The sequence below is a fragment of the Triturus cristatus genome, chromosome 4_1 (genome assembly GCF_964204655.1).
Source record: "Triturus cristatus chromosome 4_1, aTriCri1.1, whole genome shotgun sequence".
Taxonomy (NCBI): Eukaryota; Metazoa; Chordata; class Amphibia; order Caudata; family Salamandridae; genus Triturus; species Triturus cristatus.
In genome coordinates, this window is record NC_140585.1 from 58532451 (window position 1) to 58554692 (window position 22242).

General features: G+C 54.1%; 1 protein-coding gene across 2 annotated transcripts in view; it reads left to right on the top strand.

Moving 5' to 3' along the window:
- The first annotated feature begins 631 nt into the window (after positions 1 to 631).
- Positions 632 to 22242, top strand: part of LOC146839499 (E3 ubiquitin-protein ligase TRIM39-like) — a 182531-nt gene continuing 160920 nt past the window's right edge. For both annotated transcript variants that reach the window (XM_085651541.1, XM_085651540.1), the window contains exon 1: positions 632 to 1079. In XM_085651541.1, coding sequence (XP_085507667.1) covers positions 681 to 1079 — 399 coding nt within the window. In that variant the 5' untranslated portion in view covers positions 632 to 680. The remainder of the gene's footprint in view (positions 1080 to 22242) is intronic.

Consider the following 22242-nt stretch of genomic DNA (forward strand, 5'->3'; position numbering starts at 1 on the left):
CCCATCTACAAGCTCCAGTTCTGCACTTACGGATTCTCGAAATATAACCACATGACGCGGAAATGGTGTCAACCCTCTTGGAAGTTCGCTCTTCATTGTAAATTTGTATTTTTTCCTGTGCATTCCTCACCCCTGCGTGCTGTGTTGGATTTTGAGTTTGTGTACCCTTCATTCTCAGGCCCCTCTTGGAAGTTCGTTCTTCGTTGTAAATTTGTATTTTTTCCTGTGCATTCCTCACCCCTGCGTGCTGTGTTGGATTTTGAGTTTGTGTACCCTTCATTCTCAGGCCCCTCTTGGAAGTTCGCTCTTCGTTGTAAATTTGTATTTTTTCCTGTGCATTCCTCACCCCTGCGTGCTGTGTTGGATTTTGAGTTTGTGTACCCTTGATTTTTAATCTGTGTAATGTTCTATTTTGTACCACTTTTCTCTTGTAACGTAACTAGCTCTATTGTACAGCGCTATGACACCTTTGGGTAATGTTCGCGCTTTATAAAAATGCACTAAATAAGTAAATAAAAAAAGGTAAATCACAAGCAGCAGAGGAGGCAGTCCTCCTGCTCTGTCACTGTAACATGAACCCGGAAGTCCCAGCGCAGCCAGAGAGGGGCAGATGCACAGACACACCCACTTCACACACAGAGAGAATTGAAACTTAAGTTTACTTCCTGCATTTCTGAATCATGGCGGCAGAAGCTCAGCTGGGGAAGCTCCAGGAAGAGGCCACTTGTTCCATCTGTTTGGAATATTTTACTGATCCGGTGACTATTGATTGTGGACACAACTTCTGCCGCTCCTGCATCACTCAGAGCTGGGAGGGAAGAGATGGAAACTTCCCCTGTCCACAGTGCAGGGAAACATCTGGGAAAAGCCTCCGACCCAATAAGCAACTGGGGAACATGGTGGAAATTGCAAAACAGCTTTATCTGCCCCCCGTGAAGCCCCCTGAGGAGAATCTGTGTGAGAAACTGAGGCTGTTCTGTGCAGAGGATCAGAGGATGATATGTGTGGTCTGCCGGGAGTCCAAGGACCATAGAACTCACTTTGCAAGTCCTGTAGACGAGGCTGCAGAGGAGTACAAGGTATGTGCGTGGGCATTCATGGATTCCAAAGTCCCAGTGTGAGCCCCATTAAGGAACCTGCTAAGGAGCACAAGGTGTGTGTGGGTGTTCTGTAACGACAAGTGAAGATCACAGAGTATGTCTGTGGAAATTCAGGGATCACAAAGTCCCTCTGTGAGCCCCATCAGGGAGGCAGCCTGAGAGCGGGAGCTATGTGTGCAAGTGTTCAGAGGTGACAAGTCATTCAGTGAACCCCATACAGGAAGCTGCAGAAGAGCACAAGGTATGTGTGTGGGTGTTCAGGATTCACAAGTGTATACACTACTGGAGTCTCAGAAGATGCACTGTGTCTGGGTGTTCAGGGATCAAAGGCACCCTGCGGGTCCCACATAAATGGTTGTCCAAGAGTACAAGGTATGTGAGGGGGAGTTCAGAGTTTACTAACAAAGACACACTATAATTCCCACAAAGGAATAAACAGTATTTAAATCAGATTTTAGGGATCACAGGTTAGTCGCATCTCCTAGAAGAGGGCAAGGGACCTGTGTGATCATTTGGAGATCACAGTTCACTCTGTGGGTCTCCATGGGTCCCTGGAGGAGGGACATCTGTGATCATTCAGGGATCACAGTTCACTCTGTGGGTCTCCATGGGTCCCTGGAGGAGGCTGCCCATACGCATTAGGTAAGTTTGTTGTAAGTGAGTTTCAAAGTGAGACCCATGTAAGAAACTGCAGAAGATCGCACTGGGTGTCTGTCAGAGCCCCAAGGTTTTCACCTCACACCACATAAGCAGCTGCAGATAATCAGAAGTCATATGTATGTGGGTGTTTTGGGATACCAAGACATACTGAAAGGGTTTAATGGGTAGTGCAGTGTGTAGCGCCTGGACTCTTACTTTTGTGGGTGTGAGAAGACTTGGGGGCATATTTACAAGAGCATTGCACCACAGGAACGTCACTTTTAATGACGTTCCTGTGATGCAATGCCCTGCTCCATAATTACGAGGTGGCCTAAAGCCACTTAACGTGGCTTAACGTCACCTTGTAAATATGACCCTTACCGCGGCAGTCCGCTGCAGCGAAGGGACCGGCTACGGCTGTTGCTGTGGGCGTTCCACCACAAAATTCATTGCTTTTTAACGCTGCCCCTTATTTACAAGGGTGGTGTAAATAAGGGGCAGCACCAAAAATAAGGCCATGGAAAACCTGGTCTTAAACAGGGCCAGTGAGGAGAAATGATTAATTTCTCTTAGTTTTTGCTGTTTCTGTGTGTGCTGCATTCTGAAGCGCACACAGACACAGCAATTCACCATTAGTGATTGTTCATGTGCAGAAAGGGGTCCCTTCCTGCACATAAACAATCATTAAAAAAAAGACATTTTCCAACTTCTATATGTGCTACATTCTTAAGCACACATAGAAATTACAAATCACCATTAGTAATTTTTTATGTGCAAATGAACAATCATTTCCTGCAACGCAGGGACCCCTGCGGCACTAGGCAGCTACATTTAGTGCCATCACTCGAGAAAATACAGGAGTGGGCCGCATTCTTGCAAATACGGTGCATCACTGCGTTTTGAAACTGTTGATGCGTTTCATTAGCAATTTTGGCTTAACACCGCGCTCCGAATGTTTCTTGTAAATATACCCCATGATGTGGCAATGCAGGGTTATCTTAGGAGCTCATGTGGTTATGGTGCACAAACAGTCTCATGGTCATGAGACACAGCATAAGAAGTGTAGCAATGCAGGGCATAACACAGTGGCTCACATGGTCATGAGACACAGCAGATGACGTGCAGTAATGCAGGGTTCGGCACACACGGTCTCATGGTCCTGGTTGACGGCAGAAGAGGTGCAGATGCAGAGGTGCAGCACACATGGTCTTATGGTCATGATAGACAGCAGAAGAGGTGCAGAGGTGCAGTCATGCAGGGTGCAGCACACATGGTCTCATGGTCATGGTACACAGCAGAAGAGGTGCAGACCCGGAGATGCAGTAATGCAGGGTGTAGCACACGGGCATACATGGTCATTAGATAAAGCAGACCAGGTGCAGACCCAGAGGTGTAGTAATGCAGGCTGTGACACACACTGTCACATGGTCATGGTACACAGCAGAAGAGATGGAGAGGCAGAGGTGCAGTAATGCAGGGTGTGACACACGCTGTCACATGGTCATGGTACACAGCAGAAGAGGTGGAGAGGCAGAGGTGCAGTAATGCAGGGTGTGACACACGCTGTCACATGGTCATGGTACACAGCAGAAGGGATGGAGAGGCAGAGGTGCAGTAATGCAGGGTGTGACACACGCTGTCACATGGTCATGGTACACAGCAGAAGAGGTGGAGAGGCAGAGGTGCAGTAATGCAGGGTGTGACACACGCTGTCACATGGTCATGGTACACAGCAGAAGGGATGGAGAGGCAGAGGTGCAGTAATGCAGGGTGTCATATGGGCTCACATTGGCATTGGCGCACATGACTAGCAGTGCAGGTCATCTTGTTAGACACACCAGCTTTACACGATCATCAGACACAGAGGAGTGCAGCGAATGCAGGCCAGGTGTGCTAGAGTTACTGCTTCAAGGGCACTTGATCTGGGACCCCTCGCAGGATGAATGCATGAATGCATGTCATGCTGGGCAGTGATTACAGAGCCTGATTTTGGCAGTTTAGGAGTCTCCGACCTCCTTCCTTTAAGTTTCTGAACACTGACCCCAGGCTCTGGGTGATTTGGACGAGTCCTCTCCTCGCAGGCCGTCCTCCTCCGGAGTCCTTCAGCACCAGCAGTGTTTCTTCCTCGGTCCCGGGGTTTAGCGCCTCCTGCAGAAGGGAGGCACTCAGGATCCCCGTGTCTGGCCTCGTCTTCCTCTTCAGTGCTGTGCAGAGCTCCTTGATATTAGCAGGAGCACCGGATGTGCTGCTGTGTTCAGTTCAGTCCGAAGATTATTGGCTGCAATCCAACTGTCCAATCAGATTCATTATTCACCCCAAACCTTTGAAGGTGGCCTGTGAAGTTGTGAGTGAACCACAAACCATCTCTCCTCCATTCAGGACGGATATTCAAGACAGACAGTGGCACGAGGCCTTGAAACCTTCTAATGGAGAACAGGAGTTTGAGGAGCTGTGTTGGGGCCTGGGGTGAGACAAAGAGAAGGGGGACTGTAGGCACTGACTACAACCAAGACTTTGATACTCCCTACAACAGAAAGCCTTTTACACACATGCCGAGGCCCCCACTGCAGCACATGGAAGCCTCACATCACATGTCCACAAGCACTGCATCCTATAGACCTGAAGGTACCTGAGCCTAACAGCACTGTGAGGCCCTGCTAATGGCAATACAGCGCTGTACACAGCTGTGCCAAACATGCATGATGCACATACGCTCAGATGGAGCCTAGATATGACGTACTACACAGAGTCAGAAGGTAGTGTCAGTAGGTGCTCTCCTCTCTGAGTTTGAGGCGACATCTACCCCACTACTCTACTCGTCCGCCGCAAGCCTTTAGTAGTGTTATAGGCTGGTCATTTGAGGGGGATCCACTCGGGTTAAAAGCAGGACCTCCCTGGGTGGACTTCATCTCGTACTCTGATGGAGACAAAGGAACACACCAGATGTAAAGCACTTGTCAGGGGACTCGTGGTCCGGGTCTCCTGCAGAAGAAGATATTCCGGGCCAGGATAGTAAAACGGAAGCAGTTTGTCACATGGACACTGGGCCGAAACCTTTGACCCTACTGTTCACGCTCTCAATCTGTCTGCTGCCTTCCTGCCATGCACCCTGCTTGGATTCAGTGCCTGCTCTACTGGCTGCCTGTTCCTTGTTGCAGACTCTGCATCAGAATGTTGCTTGTCACAGACCCCTTTATAAGTGTGTTGCCTGTTTCTGTTGCAGACCCCGTAAGGCTGATGTCTGATTCCTGCTTCAGACCCTGTAAGAGGCTGGTGTCTGATTCCTGCTTCAGACCTTGTAAAGGGCTGGAACCTGCTCCGTTGCAGACTCTCTCTGCAGGCACCTACCTGACTCCTGTCATAGACCATGAAAGCAAATGACGGTCTATGCTCACTCTCTCTCGCTGCCTGTTTCTTGTCTTCTATTCTGCATGGTGCCTGCTGCCTGTTCTCAGTCACAGACCCTGTATGAGGCTGGCACCTGCCGTCTTCCTGTGAATGTCTGATCTCCGTCACAGACCCTGTATGAGGCTGGCACCTGCCATCTTCCTGTGACTGTCTGTTCTCAATGACAGACCCTGTATGAGGCTGGCACCTGCCGTCTTCCTGTGACTGTCTGTTCTCAATGACAGACCCTGTATGAGGCTGGCACCTGCCGTCTTCCTGTGACCCTGTTCTCCGTCGAAGATCCTGTAGGTGTCTTGATACATGCTCTCAATATGTCTATTCTCAGTCACAGACCCTGTATGAGGCCGGTACCTGCTCCCCTCCTGTGACTATTCTCTGTTACAGACCATGTACACGTTTGACGCACGCTCTCTCATTTTGGTTGTCTGTTTTCGGTCACAGATCCTGCCTGGGGTTGGTGCCTGCAGTCTTCCTGTGTCTGTTCTCTGTCACAGACCCTGCCTGGGGTTGGTGCCTGCACTCTTCTTGTGTCTGTCTGTTCTCTGTCACAGACGCTGCCTGGGGTTGGTGCCTGCACACTTCCTAGGCTGTCTGTTCTCTGTCACAGACCCTACCTGGGGTTGGTGCTGGCACTCTTCCTGTGTCTGTTCTCTGTCACAGACCCTGCCTGGGGTTGGTGCCTGCCCTCTTCCTGTGTCTGTCTGTTCTCTGTCACAGACAGTGCCTGGGGTTGGTGCCTGCACTTTTCCTGTGCCTGTCTGTTCACTGTCACAGACAGTGGCTGGGGTTGGTGCCTGCACTCCTCCTTTGTCTGTTTGTTCTCTGTCACAGACCCTGCCTGGGGTTGGTGCCTGCTTCTTCCTGTGTCTGTCTGTTCTCTGTCACAGACAGTGCCTGGGGTTGGTGCCTGCACTTTTCCTGTGCCTGTCTGTTCACTGTCACAGACAGTGGCTGGGGTTGGTGCCTGCACTCCTCCTTTGTCTGTTTGTTCTCTGTCACAGACCCTGCCTGGGGTTGGTGCCTGCTTCTTCCTGTGTCTGTCTGTTCTCTGTCACAGACCCTGCCTGGGGTTGGTGCCTACACTCTTCCGGTGTCTGTCTGTTCTCTGTCACAGACCCTGCCTGGGGTTGGTGCCTGCACTCTTCCTGTGTCTGTTTGTTCTTTGTCACAGACTCTGTCTGGGGTTGGTGCCTGCTTCTTCCTGTGTCTGTCTGTTCTCTGTCACAGACCCTGCCTGGGCATGGTGCCTGCACTCTTCCTGTGTCTGTCTGTTCTCTGTCACAGACCCTGCCTGGGGTTGGTGCCTGCACTCTTCCTGTGTCTGTCTGTTCTCTGTCACAGACCCTGCCTGGGGTTGGTGCCTGCACTCTTCCTTTGTCTGTTTGTTCTCTGCCACAGACCCTGCCTGGGGTTGGTGCCTGCTTCTTCCTGTGTCTGTCTGTTCTCTGTCACAGACCCTGCCTGGGGTTGGTGCCTACACTCTTCCGGTGTCTGTCTGTTCTCTGTCACAGACCCTGACTGGGGTTGGTGCCTGCACTCTTCCTGTCTCTGTTGGTTCTCTGTCACAGACTTTGTCTGGGGTTGGTGCCTGCTTCTTCCTGTGTCTGTCTGTTCTCTGTCACAGACCCTACCTGGGGTTGGTGCCGGCACTTTTCCTGTGTCTGCCTGTTCTCTGTCACAGACCCTGCCTGGAGTTGGTGCTTGCACTCTTCCTATGTCTGTCTGTTCTCTATCCAGACCCTGCCTGGGGTTGGTGCCTGCACTCTTCCTGTGTCTGTCTGTTCTCTGTCACAGACCCTGCCTGGGGTTGGTGCCTGCACTATTCCTGTGTCTGTCTGTTCTCTGTCACAGACCCTGCCTGGGGTTGGTGCCTACACTCTTCCGGTGTCTGTCTGTTCTCTGTCACAGACCCTGCCTGGGGTTGGTGCCTGCACTCTTCCTGTCTCTGTTTGTTCTCTGTCACAGACTTTGTCTGGGGTTGGTGCCTGCTTCTTCCTGTGTCTGTCTGTTCTCTGTCACAGACCCTGCCTGGGGTTGGTGCCTGCACACTTCCTGTGTCTGTCTGTTCTCTGTCACAGACCCTACCTGGGGTTGGTGCCTGCACTTTTCCTGTGTCTGCCTGTTCTCTGTCACAGACCCTGCCTGGAGTTGGTGCCTGCACTCTTCCTATGTCTGTCTGTTCTCTATCCAGACCCTGCCTGGGGTTGGTGCCTGCACTCTTCCTGTGTCTGTCTGTTCTCTGTCACAGACCCTTCCTGGGGTTGGTGCCTGCACTATTCCTGTGTCTGTCTGTTCTCTGTCACAGACCCTGCCTGGGGTTGGTGCCTGCACTCTTCCTGTTTCTGTCTGTTCTCTGTCACAGACCCTGCCTGGGGTTGGTGCCTGCACTCTTCCTGTGTCTGTCTGTTCTCTGTCACAGACCCTGCCTGGGGTTGGTGCCTTCACTCCTCCTGTGTCTGTTCTCTGTCAGAGACCCTGCCTGGGGTTGGTACCTGCTCTCTTCCTGTGTCTGTTCTCTGTCACAGACCCTGCCTGGAGTTGGTGCGTGCACTCTTCCTGTGTCTGTCTGTTCTTCTGTCACAGACCCTGCCTGGGGTTGGTGCCTGCACTCCTCCTGTGTCTGTTCTCTGTCACAGACCCTGCCTGGGTTTGGTGCCTGCACTCCTCCTGCGTCTGTTCTCTGTGACAGACCCTGCCTTGGGTTGGTGCCTGCACTCTTCCTGTGTCTGTCTGGTCCCTGTCACAGACCCTTCCTGGGGTTGGTGCCTGCACTCTACCCGTGTCTGTTCTCTGTCACAGATCCTGCATGTGGCTGGCACCTGTATAGAACAAGGTCCTGATATGGTTATTCAGTCAATGAGAAGTAGATGTAACATATTCAAGAACGGGGCCAAAATAGTGTCTGTGTCCTTCTCTGTGATACTTCGGGCTGGTGCTCACAATCCTGATATGTGGGACTGGTACTTACAATCTGGAAATGTGTGGCCGGTACTTACATCAATAATGTATGACTGGTACGTACAGTCTGGGCACGCGGCGCAGGTAATTGCGATCTGGAGGCTATCCTGGTCGCCCTGCCCTCCCGTTAGCAGGCACAGGGGTTTGGTCTCTTTTATTAAGACTCCCTTCTTCGTTTATCCCAATAGTTCTTGGGCACTTATGTTTTTTCACAGACTTGAACAATGTTAAGAAATGAAAGTCATAGATGGTGTAAAACAAAACAAATAGGTCCACAGAGGAAGCTATTTTCTTCTTGTTAGGGTACTGTCCCAGCCTTGTTTTCTCTCCTCAGGCGGAAATACCGGAAAAGGAACATTAAAAAAAACAAAAAAAAGAAGGACACAGTTGGATCACTTTTGTCTGGTGCTGTTTTTGGGGAAAAAGTGCTCCCGTCACCCGTGCTTCCTAACGTGTCGTGCCTAAGTGCCAGGGGGATTTTAGTGTTTCGGGCTAGAGTGACCCATAACCCCCACCCACCAGCCCTTAAGAGAAATAAGTCGTGCTCGGGGCACTTGCCTGGACCCACGACCTTCCTGGGCCACGGGGTTGGGAATCCCAGCCTCCTCTTCTCCGGTTGGAGAGCTGGACTCAAGCGCGTTGCTCCTGGAGGCTGCTTTTCCTCCTGTGTTGGAGTCGAATCTTAGGTCCTCTCTTCCTCGGCTCCTTCTTTCTCCTCCATGTCCCTCCTCTGGTCGATTCCCGGCATCTCTTTGACCTCGCTGGCTCCGCCCCCCTGCTCTCTAGTTGGTGGTCCGTTGATTCCCTGCTGGGCTACTGGACTGCTCACCCTACTTCCGGTCCGGAATACGGCAGCCGCCATGTTGGAAATGTCGTGAAGATCTGCCGTCGCAAGAGCGAACCCTCACAGTAATGTAGTGACAATTTGTTTGTAAGTAAGACTGCACTCCATGGGGGCATGGCTTGGACAGCCATCATGGTGGATGCAGCCTAGTGAAGCTCCGACCGCCCAAGCAATGCTCTGCAATAATCCACCGATATCCCTCTCCTGAGTGAGCCAAATCCACTGCTCCTGCACTCGGAGCCAAGAGGTGTTCTTGATTCTGGCGCCGTGGCTGATCTGACACCGAGGGCGACCACTACAGGCGATGGAGGAGTCGCGGCCTAGTGCCCAGTCCAGCACCGTGGGATGAGATTGTGCTGCCGTGTGCGCCCAGCTTGGTAAGTGCGGCCCAATAAGAAGCCGGAGTGCTGCCCCCGCGGGACTCGCTGACGACTTGGGTGCCGGGGCCAGCGCGGCCGGAGCCAGATCTGGGGCCTGGTTGCGGGTGCCTGGAAGATCCTGAAGGCCCAGTGGGGCTCATGGAGGCCCTCATGTGTGTCACGTAGCGGTACCCCGGGCAGTTGGGGCCCCTGGTGGCTGGGGCATAGCCATTGGCCCCACACAGAAGACTCACCCACATCGGAGGGCCTCAGACACGAGAGGTAGCGCTGTGTCCCCGAGGTCGACGCTGTGCAGCTCAAAGGGGCCCAGCGGGCGCCTTGAGCCATGGAAGTGCCCCGTGGGGCCGGGTGCCACCCCAGGGATTCTCATCGACCCAGGAGCGCCGGAGCAGACGGTGACACTGACTATGCCCAGGCTGACCCTGTTGACCCACCTTCGTGGCTGGCTGGGTCTGAGGGCCTTGAGAGGAGACCAGTTTATGGCCGGGGCTGCGCTCGTAGGGGTGCTCGAGCCCGCCCGCTCCTCCCATCCTGCTAGGGACGCTCGTGGGGCCCAAGAGGACCAAGACACAGCAGTGGAGGCAGGCATTGGGGCCCGCTGTCTGGGGTCCGCGCCGCCCAGAAGGCGATGCTGCAGCAGATCGATGACCTTGGGGCCCGTGCTGTGGGTGTTGCGGCCTGGCTGATGGTATAGCAGAGGTGGCCCTTCACATAAAGTACCTGCTGAGGAGACGTGCCACTATTCCCCCGGGCTGCCGGAGGGAGCGAACGTCTCCCGCTGAACACATGGTATGCAGCAGGTAGGCCCGCGGTACGGAGTTTATACTTTTACACCCCCTGAGGAACTGGGACTACTGGGGATCATCCCTGACATTGCGTGGCACCCTGCCCCGGAGTGGATACTGAAGCCGCCCCATCGATGGCTGGTGGAGTGGGCCACCCACACTTGAAAGTTGTGTGCCCAGCTCCAGCCGTTTTGCAACATCCCGGAGGGACTGCGGCCTGGGGCTCCGTGGGACTGAGCTGGTGGGAGAAGACCTGTGGGCTAGGGTCCGTCGAGTCTGATCCCGGTAGGGAGTCTACTTGGCTGGCTGACCCTGGGCAGCGGAGGCGGCTGAGCTAAGCTTAGTGCGGCTGGCGGGGCCAGATTCCGTGAGGCCCGGCCCGCTGTAATATACCTGAGTGTCCCCAACGGGGCACCTAGGTGGCGGGTCGCCTAGCGGAGATACCTGCCAGAATCCTCAACGGAAGGAAATACAATCAGGAGCGGGGTAGACGCTGCACTATGGCTCCCCCTCCCCACCTCCCTTTTCCATCATGGCCAAGGATAAACCAGCGGGCCCCACTTCCAAGCAAAGCACCCTGGGCCAGTTTGCCACAGCTCCTGGTTGTGCGAACAACACGGACACTGGGAGCCCTGTCCCCGACAATGCCGCTTTGCTGGCCACGAGCAATCAGGTCCGCGATACCCTTGACACAAAGATCAGTGCTATGGGTTTGGAGGCCTCCTTTCTGCGTCAAGATCTTAGAAAGGCTTTGGATCGCATCTAGGCCTGGGCGGTGAACTTCGCTCCGTTCACGGAGTTTGCAGAGTTTTCTGCACTCCGGAGAGCTCGCGGAGTGCAGAAAACTCTGCTTCGTGAGGTGCGGTGGAGTTTTTTCCCCAATTGCGAATGGTAGGTTCGTGAGCCCGAACGGTAAGTTCGCGAGCGCGAGCTTCAGCTCGGGTAGAATTTCTACCCGAGCAGCAGGAATACCAGCACAAACTGCAGTTCGCACTGCACTCCACCACTCGCAGAACTTCGCAGAGTTTTTTTTGTAACTTCGCGGAGTTCTGCGTAGCAAAACTCTGCGAACTACGACCAGGCCTAATTCGTATCACGTAGGCGGAGACCGGTGTTTTCGACAGTGGAGGACACAGTGGCAACCCTGCAAAAAAAGTGAACAAACTCACCGTCGTAACACAAGAGTTGGCATCCCGCTTTGAAGATGCAGAGGGCCGCTCCCGATGCAATAACCTGCGCTTCTTTGGCTTTCCGGAGGAGTGCGAGGCTTCTCCATGGAACGCTTTCTCTCGCAGTGCTTGAGATCCCTCCTGCCTGAAGACTCCTTATCCTCCTGTTTCATGGTGGAGAGGCATTGACTAGGAAGCCCCCTCCGGGGGAATGCCCCAGGCCAGTAATTGCCAAGCTGCTGAATTATGTAGACCCGGACACCATCCTTCAATATGCAAGAACCCACAGGGATAAACTGCTCTACGATTCGCAGAACATATTGATCTTCCCAGACTACACCCGCCTGCTGCAGCAGCGCCAGTCATTTACAGCCGCAAAACACAGACTTAGAGAACTCAATGTGCAGCATATGCTGTTGTACCCAGCCTGAATGAGAATAACATATAATTCTAAATCTCTCTTCTTTGATACGCCGGAAACAGTCTTCACTTGGGCCTGTGAGACAGTACATCTAAAACCACACACCCCACTGCCTCTGGAGTCTGACTCCTCACAGGGTACACATAGGAATCGTCCGAAGAGGGTCAACTCCAAAAGGCGGCACAGGTCGAGGTCCAACTGGCGCTCCCAGACACAGGGCGACGAGTCGTGAATGCAGTGGGACCATTCCTGCCTCTTCTGACCATGGCTTCGACTGAGGATATTGATCACCCCGAAGACTATGGCTCACCTAGAGAGCAAATATGGCTTGGGGGCCTGGAGCCACTAACAACCCCTGAACAATTATTTTAAAGTTTTGTCGAAAGTTTGGGTACTATTGACAGAGGTACCCTGGCAATCCCTGTTGGGGCCTCGGGCTCTCGCAAACCGCGACAGATACTCCTTGTTGGTGGAGGTATTGGGGTAGGGGCTGGTTGGAGAGGGATGTTTAGATTTCCTGGACTAGAGTTATTTCAGTTCACACATAGGCACAGGGAACTCAGTACATTTTCATGCGCTCACCCTAGCTGGCACCCTCCCTAGATGACAGATGACCTCGCACACAAGTAATTCCCAGCCTGGGGGTCTGAACTTTATAACGTGGAAATTAGAGGGATGCCCAATAAAATAAAGAGAAGCGCTGTCCTTCAGCAAGCCAATCGCTGGGAAGTGGATATACTCCTACTGCAAGAGACCCATCTACTAAGCAATAAAGCCCCATGTCTTGCCCGGTTTGGTTATGACACAGTATATCACTGAGGGTTCACAAGCGACTGTCGCGGAACGGCCATTCTGGTGCACCGCAGGATCCCCTTCACTCTGTACAAACTCTGGTCAGATCCAGGGGAACGATACACCATAGCGACAGGTACATTATTCAGCAAAACAATAACCATAGGCTGCTTTTACGCCCCTCTCCCCTTAGGACACATTTTCATTGACAAAATCACACGACTCTGGGGAGAACTCCCAGATTGTCTAATAATACTGGACGTCGACTGGAATGACGCCATGTCACCCTTGGACCGCTGGCGTGAGTCAGGAGATAGGCCCCAACCGGGAGAGTCCAAACTCCATCAGCTAGCCGCCACGCTGGGGTGATATGCCCGCCACATTCCTTTCAGCCGTACATGGCTCCCTATCCAGAATTGACTACTTCTTCTTACCACGCAGCCACATCCATAGGGCCTCACATGTCTCTATCCTGCCCAGAGGCCTCTCCGACCACTCCTGGTTATACTTAGACTGCACATTGGGCAAACAAACCCCTCTTCGGATGGCGCATGTCACCCTGGCACCTCCGCAACCTGGGTTACCAAGACGTTCCCCGACAAGCAAATACAGACTATCTAACGTCCAATGTGGGCACTGTCCCCTCCAGTGCTATACTGTGGGAAGCTCTTAAACCCACTATCCCCGGGGTGGACATCAGCTTTTGCGCTGGGGAAAAACGCAAGCGCCTCACACAATTAGTAGACCTAGAAAATCACCAGAGGACTCTTGAAGCCTAAGCTGCAGAGACCTCAGGCCCAATACCGCAACGCAGCCTCCAAGTACAACAACAAATCCATCAGCATCTTACTAAGGAGACGCATGAGATCTGGTTGGCGACCCAATATAGGATTTATCAATGGGGTAACAAATCAAACAAAATGCTTCATCGTTTGTGTCAGGCGACGATGTCCCCCACCTCGGTGCCGGCACTGCCATACGTGGACCTTTGTACTACCCCTGACACAGTCATCCAAGGGTTCGCAGCCGACTATGCCTCCTTATACAAGCAGAAGGAACTCATATCGAGCGTGACAATAGGGGAATTTCAAACAGACAGATCTCCCAAAAAGCTACCAGACCATCTGCGTGACCAGCTAGATGCCCCCATAACCGCAGAGGTACTCGGTGCGGCTTTATCCAACATGCACGCCGGCCGCACACCTGACCCCAGCGGCTTCCTTAATGACTTCCTACGACCACATATGGCGCACATCGGCCACATCAGTTGGATGCACTCCATGAGGCTCTGGAGCAGCACATCTTACTTCCTGATTGGCGCAATGCCGAGATAGTGGTGTTCCTTAAACCAGGCCACCCCACCAGAAGAACCATCTTCTTATCGCCCCATATTCCTCCTAAATTTTGAACCCAAACTGTTGGGTAAGGTCCTTGCTGACCACCTCTGCACGTGGATCCACAAAATGATCCACCCAGACCAGGCCGGCTTCATGCCACACCGGTCTACCCAGCACAATATTAGACGGGTTCACAATGCCATTGCGAAGGCCCCGGAGCTGGGCTGCCCTGCAGCCATTCTTTGGGCCGATATAGATAAGGCGTTCGATTCCCTAAGTTGGACTTATTTATTTCAGCTCCTCCGATCTCTTTTTTTTTTTTTTTTTTTTTTAAACTTTATTTATTGAATTTTGCATCAAAACATTACATTCACACAGTTTATCATAAGCAAACTTCAGTGGCATTACAAGGTCTGAATCATTGCAGCAGTATATCTTATGTATGTCCGGGGGGAGCGATTACAGCCAAAACATAAATTATCATGAGTCTTTGGCGCAGGGACCTTGGGCAAGAACAGCTGGCAGCAGAGCCACACACAAGTCAAGCGAACAACGTATTCCTGGGAGGTACTTTAGTGGACCTTCCTCATGCAGTATACCTTTCCCAGGGCGAGATCGTCATCATTAAAACACGTGTAACAGGTATGCAACCCGATCATCCCAGCCCGGTAAACTTGGAAGGAAGGGCAGAATAGCCACGTAGGGAGAGGGGAACAGAACAGAACTCCCGCCCCCACAGCACCGCAACAGCTCAACCGTCCCCCCGCTCAAGTTGTGCATCAGGAGCAGCAGAAGCAGCGCCGTCATGGGCCATGGGGGGGGCATCCCCAGCCAGGGCCCCCGGGTATTGCAGTAGGTAACATTGTAGTGGGCCCCAGATATCGGCGGGGCGGGATCGAGCCGGGAGCAGGTCGGAGTATGCCAGTATCTGCTCTTGGCAGTAGACAAGGTCTTTAAGCCATTCCTTAAATTTCGGAGCCCTCCCCCTACCCCAACGGCACGCTATCCGCCGCTTCGCCAACAGCAGCGCCACCGTGACAAACCTGCGGCTCGCCCGCGGAATGTGTTTGGTATACCCCAATAAGGCCTGCACCGGGTCGGGCTCAAGGAGTAGGTCCACCATCTGTGAGACAGCGGAAAACACTTGGGTCCAGTAGGTCTGAATTGTGGGGCAATCCCAGGACAAGTGCAGGAAGTCCGCATGTGGGGCGTGACATCTCTCACAGTTATCCGAGTCTTGTAGTTTAAATTTGTGTTTGGTGACCGGTGTGCAGTACAGGCGGTTTAGGAACTTAAAGTGTATGATACGGTGTCTGCTGCTCGCAGAAATTTGCTCCGTCTGTATGCAACAGTAGGACCACCTGTCATCTCCCAGCTCTAGCCCCAACTCCCGCTCCCACTCCCCACGAGCCCGTGAGGTGTCTAGTGCAGCGTCAGATCGAATTGTGTGGTATAGTATGGAGACCAGGTGGGAGGGCGAGGACGCCTGTAAGACTCTGTGCAATGGGTCAGTGATTACGGGTTCCACTGGGAATGTCTGTAATATGGACCGCATGCCATGCCTCAGTCTCACGTAGGTGAATAGCTCCAAGGGGGTAGGCGCGTACCCATCGAAGAAGTGTTCCCGATCTCGGAAGCGCCCAGCTGAGAATAGATCGCCCCACCTTTGAATTCCCAATTTGCGGATCAAGTCTTGAAACAGTCTTTCCTGTAGAAGGGGAAGCTGCGGGTGGTAGGCAATGGGGAGAAGGGGCGAGTACAAGAACGAGCTCGCAACTCGCTTAGATATCTCCCGCCATACCCGCACCGTTCCCTGCAATGCATTATAATCCGAGGTGTTATGAGGGAGAGTACTATGCAACAGACCGTGCAGAGGCAGAGGAGCCGCCAGCCAGTCCTCCGCAGCGAGTTGGGGCATAAATGCAATGGGGTGGAACCAGTAATATGCATAGTGTGCTTGAGCGCAATAGTAGTACAACTCCAGGTCCGGTATGTCCAAACCCCCCCGGGAGTAGGGAGAGATCATCACCTCCCACTTCAACCGAGGTCTCTTCCCACCCCAGACGAGCCGAATCAGTTCCGAGCGCATTCGATTGAAAAAATGCCGACCCGGTCGGAAGGGAATATTCATAAACAGATATAAGAGTCGGGGGAGTACCACCATTTTAATCAAGGCAGCACGTCCTGCCAGCGAGAGGGGGAGCGCGATCCAGCGGTCCACACAGGAGGAGACCTGTGTCAACGCCGCACCGTAGTTAGAGCGCATCAGTTCTTCCCTGTCACGGGATACCCTGATGCCGAGATATTTTACGTCAGACTCACACCATTCTATGGGATAGTCAAGTGAGAACCTCCGACATCCATCCGTCAAATGGAGGATCTGAGACTTTGACCAATTGATTCGCACGCCCGACATTTCCCCATACGTGATGAATTCCCGAAGTAGTGGGTTCAGGTTGTGTTGGGGGTCCCGCACATACAAAGTTATGTCATCTGCATAGAGCGACAGCAGAAGCTGCCTCTGCTCGCAGATCAGCGCCCGATGTTGATGACGCTGTCGCAACCGCGAAGCAAGGGGCTCTACCGCCAGTGCGAACAAGAGCGGGGATAAGGGGCACCCCTGCCTGGTCCCCCGGGCGATTCCAAAGGGCTCCGACGTCCTACCATTGATCAATACCCTGGCGCGGGGGCCTCCGTAAAGGATAGCTATCCAGCCCAGGAAAACCAGGGGGAAGCCCATACTAGTCAGCACCGCCACCAGGTAATCCCACTCCAGGGAGTCGAACGCTTTCGTCGCGTCCAAAAAAACGGCCGCCATCTGGAGGCTGGGGTCAACGTTCTGCAGAGTGGCGAACAGCGTGCGCAGGTTGTGCGACGTCGCCCTGCCCGGTATAAAACCCGACTGATCCGGGAGTACTAGCCCCTGCATAAGGAGCGTCAACCGGTTAGCCAGAGTTTTGGAGAGGGTCTTTACGTCACAGTTAAGGAGGGACAGTGGCCGGTAGGAGTCAGGGGAGGCCGCCGGTTTACCCGGCTTCAAAAGGGAGGTAATCAATGCCTCTCTCATGGTAGGGGGGAGCTTTCCCAGTGTGTGGGCCTCCTCAAACACCTCTTTCAAGATCGGGGCAAGGATATCTATGTACGACTTATAAAACTCGATCGGGAGCCCGTCGAGGCCAGGGGCTTTCCCCGAGGCCATTTGCATGATGGCCTCGCGAATTTCGTCAATCCCGAGCGGCGCCATGAGGAACTTCCTCTGCGTATCAGATAGCCATCCCAGTGTGGTTTCCCCCAAATAGGGAGCTAGCTCCGGCGGTTCCGCGTGGGCGGAGGAGTACAGGTCGGTATAATGAGTAACAAATGTTTGCATGATGGACCGGGTGTCCCTGTGGAGCTCTCCCGACCCATCCTGGATCTCGAGGATTTGGTTATTAAAACGGGGCGGCCGGATTGCCCAAGCTAGGTATTTACCCGGGCGCTCCCCCTCCCCGTATCTGCGAGCCTGAAAGTGTTTCCCCCTGAACCGGACTTCTCTGTCCGCTGTGTCTTTATATTCGGTCAGCAGTTCCCGAAAGCGGGCCTGAGCCCCAGCATCAGTATGAAACGTGGGGGCATTCTCCAAGTCTTTCAGGTCAGCCTCGAGTTTACAAAGGGCGCTACGTAAAACCTTGAGGACCCCCACCCCCTTCGAGATGCATAGTCCTCTAATCGTGACTTTGAAGGCCTCCCACACCACGGCAACACTATCCACCGTGCCACCATTGCGTTGGAAGAAGCTCTCAATTTCCTGCGCTATTTCGGATCTGAAGACATCATCCAGCAGGGCAGTGGGCTGCAGTCTCCACGACATCGGGGAACCGGCGAGGTCAGTCAAGACCAAGCTCAGCAGGACCGGGGCGTGATCGGAGTACGTGCGAGCGAGGTGTTTTACCCAGCCTATCGTGGGGGCAAGCCCCGGTGAAACCAGGATATAGTCCAGTCTCGCCCATGTGGAGTGCGCGGCAGTCCAGTGCGTGCCCTCTCTTGTCACCGGGTGCCTAGAACGCCACGTGTCCAGAAGATGACGCTCGGTGAGAAGGTCACGCACATATGCCTGCGAGCGGGAATAGTGGTGTGGGTTCGGCTTCGACCTATCACTCACGGGGTCAACAGCTATGTTAAAGTCACCTCCCCACACTAGGTGAGTGGAACCGACACGCAGGATCTCTCCCCACAGCGTTTGAAGACAGGACGGATCATCAGTGTTGGGACCATAATAGCACACCAAAGTGAGCGTATCCATGCCCATGCGCCCCCAGACAATACAATACCTGCCCTCCCGGTCTATCCGCTCACCCATGTGCACAAACGGGGTATGTTTCCTAATGAGGATGGCCACCCCACGCGAGTAGGTGGAGTAAGAGGAGAAGGTACGGTGCACCGCCCAGCGCGAGGCAAACAGCACCGGCCTGGAGGGATCTAGGTGCGTCTCCTGAAGAAAGGCCACTCCCACGTGGTGCCTGTCCAGGTATGCCAGGACGTGCCTGCGCTTTCTGTGGTCCCCCAAGCCCCTTACATTCCAGGATAGAAAGTTAAGTTGCCCAGTCGAGTCCCTATGTGTTTGCGGATCACTCATGGTAGACCAAAAGACTCACACCCAGCAATATAATGCAAACGCCACCTCCCGACCCGTGTGAAGAAGACCATGCCAACAGCGCCACATTTCCATACAAACTTAACAAACATAGTAAATCCCCAACTCCCCCCCACCCCCACCCACAGCAGCATCCCAAACATGCTATCTGGACAGACCCCCTCCCCCCCCCCCCAAACGAACTCCGTCCATAGCAAAGGCCACAGTGGAGCAACATGAGAACTTAAAGTCGATTGGGTAATACCCTTGGGAGGACAGTCTAGGTGAATACACAATAACCCCTTGATCCAGAAGGAGCCCCCCGCCCGTGGGCCGGGCCCTCCCCATGGTCAACGAAAGGGTGCCCAGCCAGACGATGATTTCCTGAGAGTCTAGTGCAAGCCAAAGAGTTTCTACACCCCGCCAGCAGCCCCTCACAGTGGACAAAGCCGGGTTCACGGGTCACTGTATCAAGTCCCATAATAGCAGATACGCGCACCACCTTACCAGCTGACAGACCACAGTCTCAGAATCGACAGGTCAACAATCCAGTCCCATCAGTCTGATGTCGGCGGTGAGGAGCAGTCCTGATCACGTTTCTTGAGTCGCTTCAAAAACTCCTACGCCTGTTGGGGTTTAGTGCAAAAAATTTGTTTCCCTTGATGTGTGATGCGCAGGCGGGCCGGGTAAAGAAGCGCGTAGTCAACTTGTGCAGCGCGTAGCTTATGCTTGACCTGGACAAATTTCTTCCGCTCCTCCTGAACCACCGGGGTGAAGTCCGGGAAAATGGTGAAGGTATTGCCGCCATAGGATAGGCTCTTCTTCTCCCTCGCCGTCCGAAGCGCGACATCTCGGTCGCGGAAGTTCAATAGGCGTGCGATAATAGGGCGAGGGGGAGCCCCCGGCGGTGGTTTCAGGGCCAGAGATCTGTGTGCCCTTTCCACAATGAATTGGGGAGATAGGGAGTCCGTACCCACCACCTCGCGCAGGAGACCCTCCACATAGTCCTCCATCTTGCCCGTGTGGGTCGATTCCGGAATGCCAATTATACAGATATTGTTCCTCCGACTACGCGCTTCCAAGTCTTCGTTTTTGGCTGCTATCACATGGAGGACTTTGTCCATGCGCGCCACAGCGGCGGACAGTTCCGTCGTGCGATCTTCGGTGTCTGAGATACGTCTCTCCGTTTCCGTGAGGCATTCGCCATGGCTGTCAACCTTATGTACAATCGAGTCCATGCGGGATTGCATGGAATCCATTTTGTCAACTATGGTCGCTAGACTTTGCCTCATGTCCAGCAATATGGACTTGACATCATCCCCCGGCGGGGCCTCCACCGGCATCGACCCCGCCGCAGCGGCCTCCGGTTGCGGCCTGGTCTGTTTCTTGGACTCAAAGGTGAGGCGAGACTGTCGGCTGTCCGGCTTCCCCATGGCGGCGCCACCAGGCTGCCCGCAGCAGGATCAGGGGGGAAGCCCGGGTGGGCCCCGGGGGCAAGCAGCAAAGGAGGGGGGGGGCGACAGCTTAGGGAGGAGGGAGAACGGCCAGATCCTACAGCAGGTCTCAGGATCAACCACCAACACCTCGTGCAACCTCCTCCACCTGCCAAGCAGGACCTCGCTGGGGACCAGCCGCCGCCCCCGGGGCCAATCGCGACCCCCCAAGCACACCTCTCACCTCCACCGCCCGTAGCCACTCTCCGTGAGTGAACGGGATGATCACCAGCAGAAGAGAGTCAGGTAGATAGGGGCAAAGAGGATCCAAGTCGGGGCCCCGCACCCAGGCCCCGCGATCGTGCGCTCGCCAGGTACACACCTCCGTCTAGCCCCCTCTGGCCGATGGCTACCTCCTCTGTTTCGTCTCTCCCCAGCGTAAGCTCCACCTCGGGGGTCCCAGCGCAGGAGGGCCAGCGGCCAGCGCTCTAGGTGACAGTCTCTCCGGGCCCCGCACCTCCTCCGATCTGTCCCTCCGTGTGTGTCGCCCCCAGTGGGGTAGCAGTAAGGTAGCAGCCGGGGGGGGGATCTGCGCAGGCCGGCACGGGCAGGGCGGCACCGCGCCGCAGTAAGGATCTGGCGCGGGCAGGAAAGGCGGCCACCGCAGCCGCCAACTCAGCCGGACGCGCCACTCCCCAGCGCCCGCGTCCGTTGTGTAGCACGCCGTAATCCCGTCTGTCCTCTCGCCCCCGGTCGGGGGTATCCAACGAGGGCCACAGCAAACCCCAGCTGACACGCCGCAGGGCCGCAGTCCGCAGCCACGAATCCGGAGGCGAGGCCTGTCACCCACGTGGGACGCGCCGGACTCGCGTCGCAGCAGCCTCCCGGACACAGCTCCAGCGGGATATCCCTCACAGCCGGCACAACTCGCGGCAGCTCCTCAGACCGACATCGCCGGGTCGCCAGGGATAAGACAGCGCTCCGACTGCGGTAGGGGTGTTGGTCCACCCGCACAGGTCCGTGTGGGCTGGCAAATGCGACTTTCAGGAAGGATTGTTAAGGATTTCTTCGCTGGGCTGCGGGAGCTTCACCCGAAGGCAGCCATTCCGCTGTGCGCCACCTAGCGCCTCCCAGCTCCTCCGATCTCTCAACTTTGGTCTATGCTTTTTGTCTTACATACAATTATTACACACAGAGCTCTCGGCCTCTGTGCGGGTAGCAGGTTTCCGGTCAGCACCCTTCCCAATACGTCGGGGTACAAGGCAAGGTTGCCCCCTGTATCCATTGCTATTTGCGCTCGCCACAGAGCCCTTAGCTACATGGGTGCGGCGGGACCGGTCTGACAGAATTGTGCTATATGCAGACGCGTATTATTCTTTTTGACCGATCCCGGATATTCAGGCCCCCGGATTCTCCAGATACTTTGGGTGTTTGGGGAGACCTTCAACCTTGGAGCCAATCCAGTGAAGTCAGTGTTATTTCCAGTATGCGGAGACCATGGGCGCGGCTCCTGGGCTTCACAGTTATCCCACGCAACTGAGGGCTTCAAATATCTGGGGGTCTTCATCTCGCCTTGTCCCACGATATCTTGGGCACATAATATCAATCCACGTACATGGTTCACCCAGGTTAATGCACTCCTTAACAATTTCGTATGGGGAGGGGGCGTCGTCTGTGTTGCGCTACAAACCTGCACGCATTCAACGTGCTGCGGCGGGATTGCGGCGGACGATATATATGCCTACTATGAGGCATCTCATCTGTTGAATATCAACGAGTGGTGGTACAGCTCATACACTGATCCACCGTTTGCTGTGGAGTGAATTGCGATAAAGGGTACCTCCCTCTTGAGCCTCCTCCACAGTCGCAAAAACCTTAACCACTCAACCCCTGTAGGAGAGTAGGATCTGCTTCACATGGGTACCCCCACTTTTTGCTGGTGTTTCACTGTTTTTCGACCTTAGTCTGGCTGTGGCCCTGCTAATCAGGACCCCAAGTCTAGCTGCTTCCTCTCTAAAATGGTTTCTATGTACATTATGTACATATCTAATTGGATCCTGGACTGCCTTATAAGCCCCTAGTATATGGTATACTATGTACCTAGGGCATAGGTACCTCAGAGGCCTACCAGGGGCTCAAGCATGTATTATGCCACTCCTGGGAAGCACTCCAAAATGGCAGCACAGGTCTGCTACTGCAGCCTGGGCAAGGTGGTGCTTGCACCCCTTACGGTTGTATAAGCTACCTATATCACTATGTTATGTTATGTTATGTTATGTTAGTTTAGTCTTTTATAGCGCACGGCTACTCCATAGAGTGTCCAGGCGCTTTTATTGACAACCTGTAGCAGAATAACACAACACA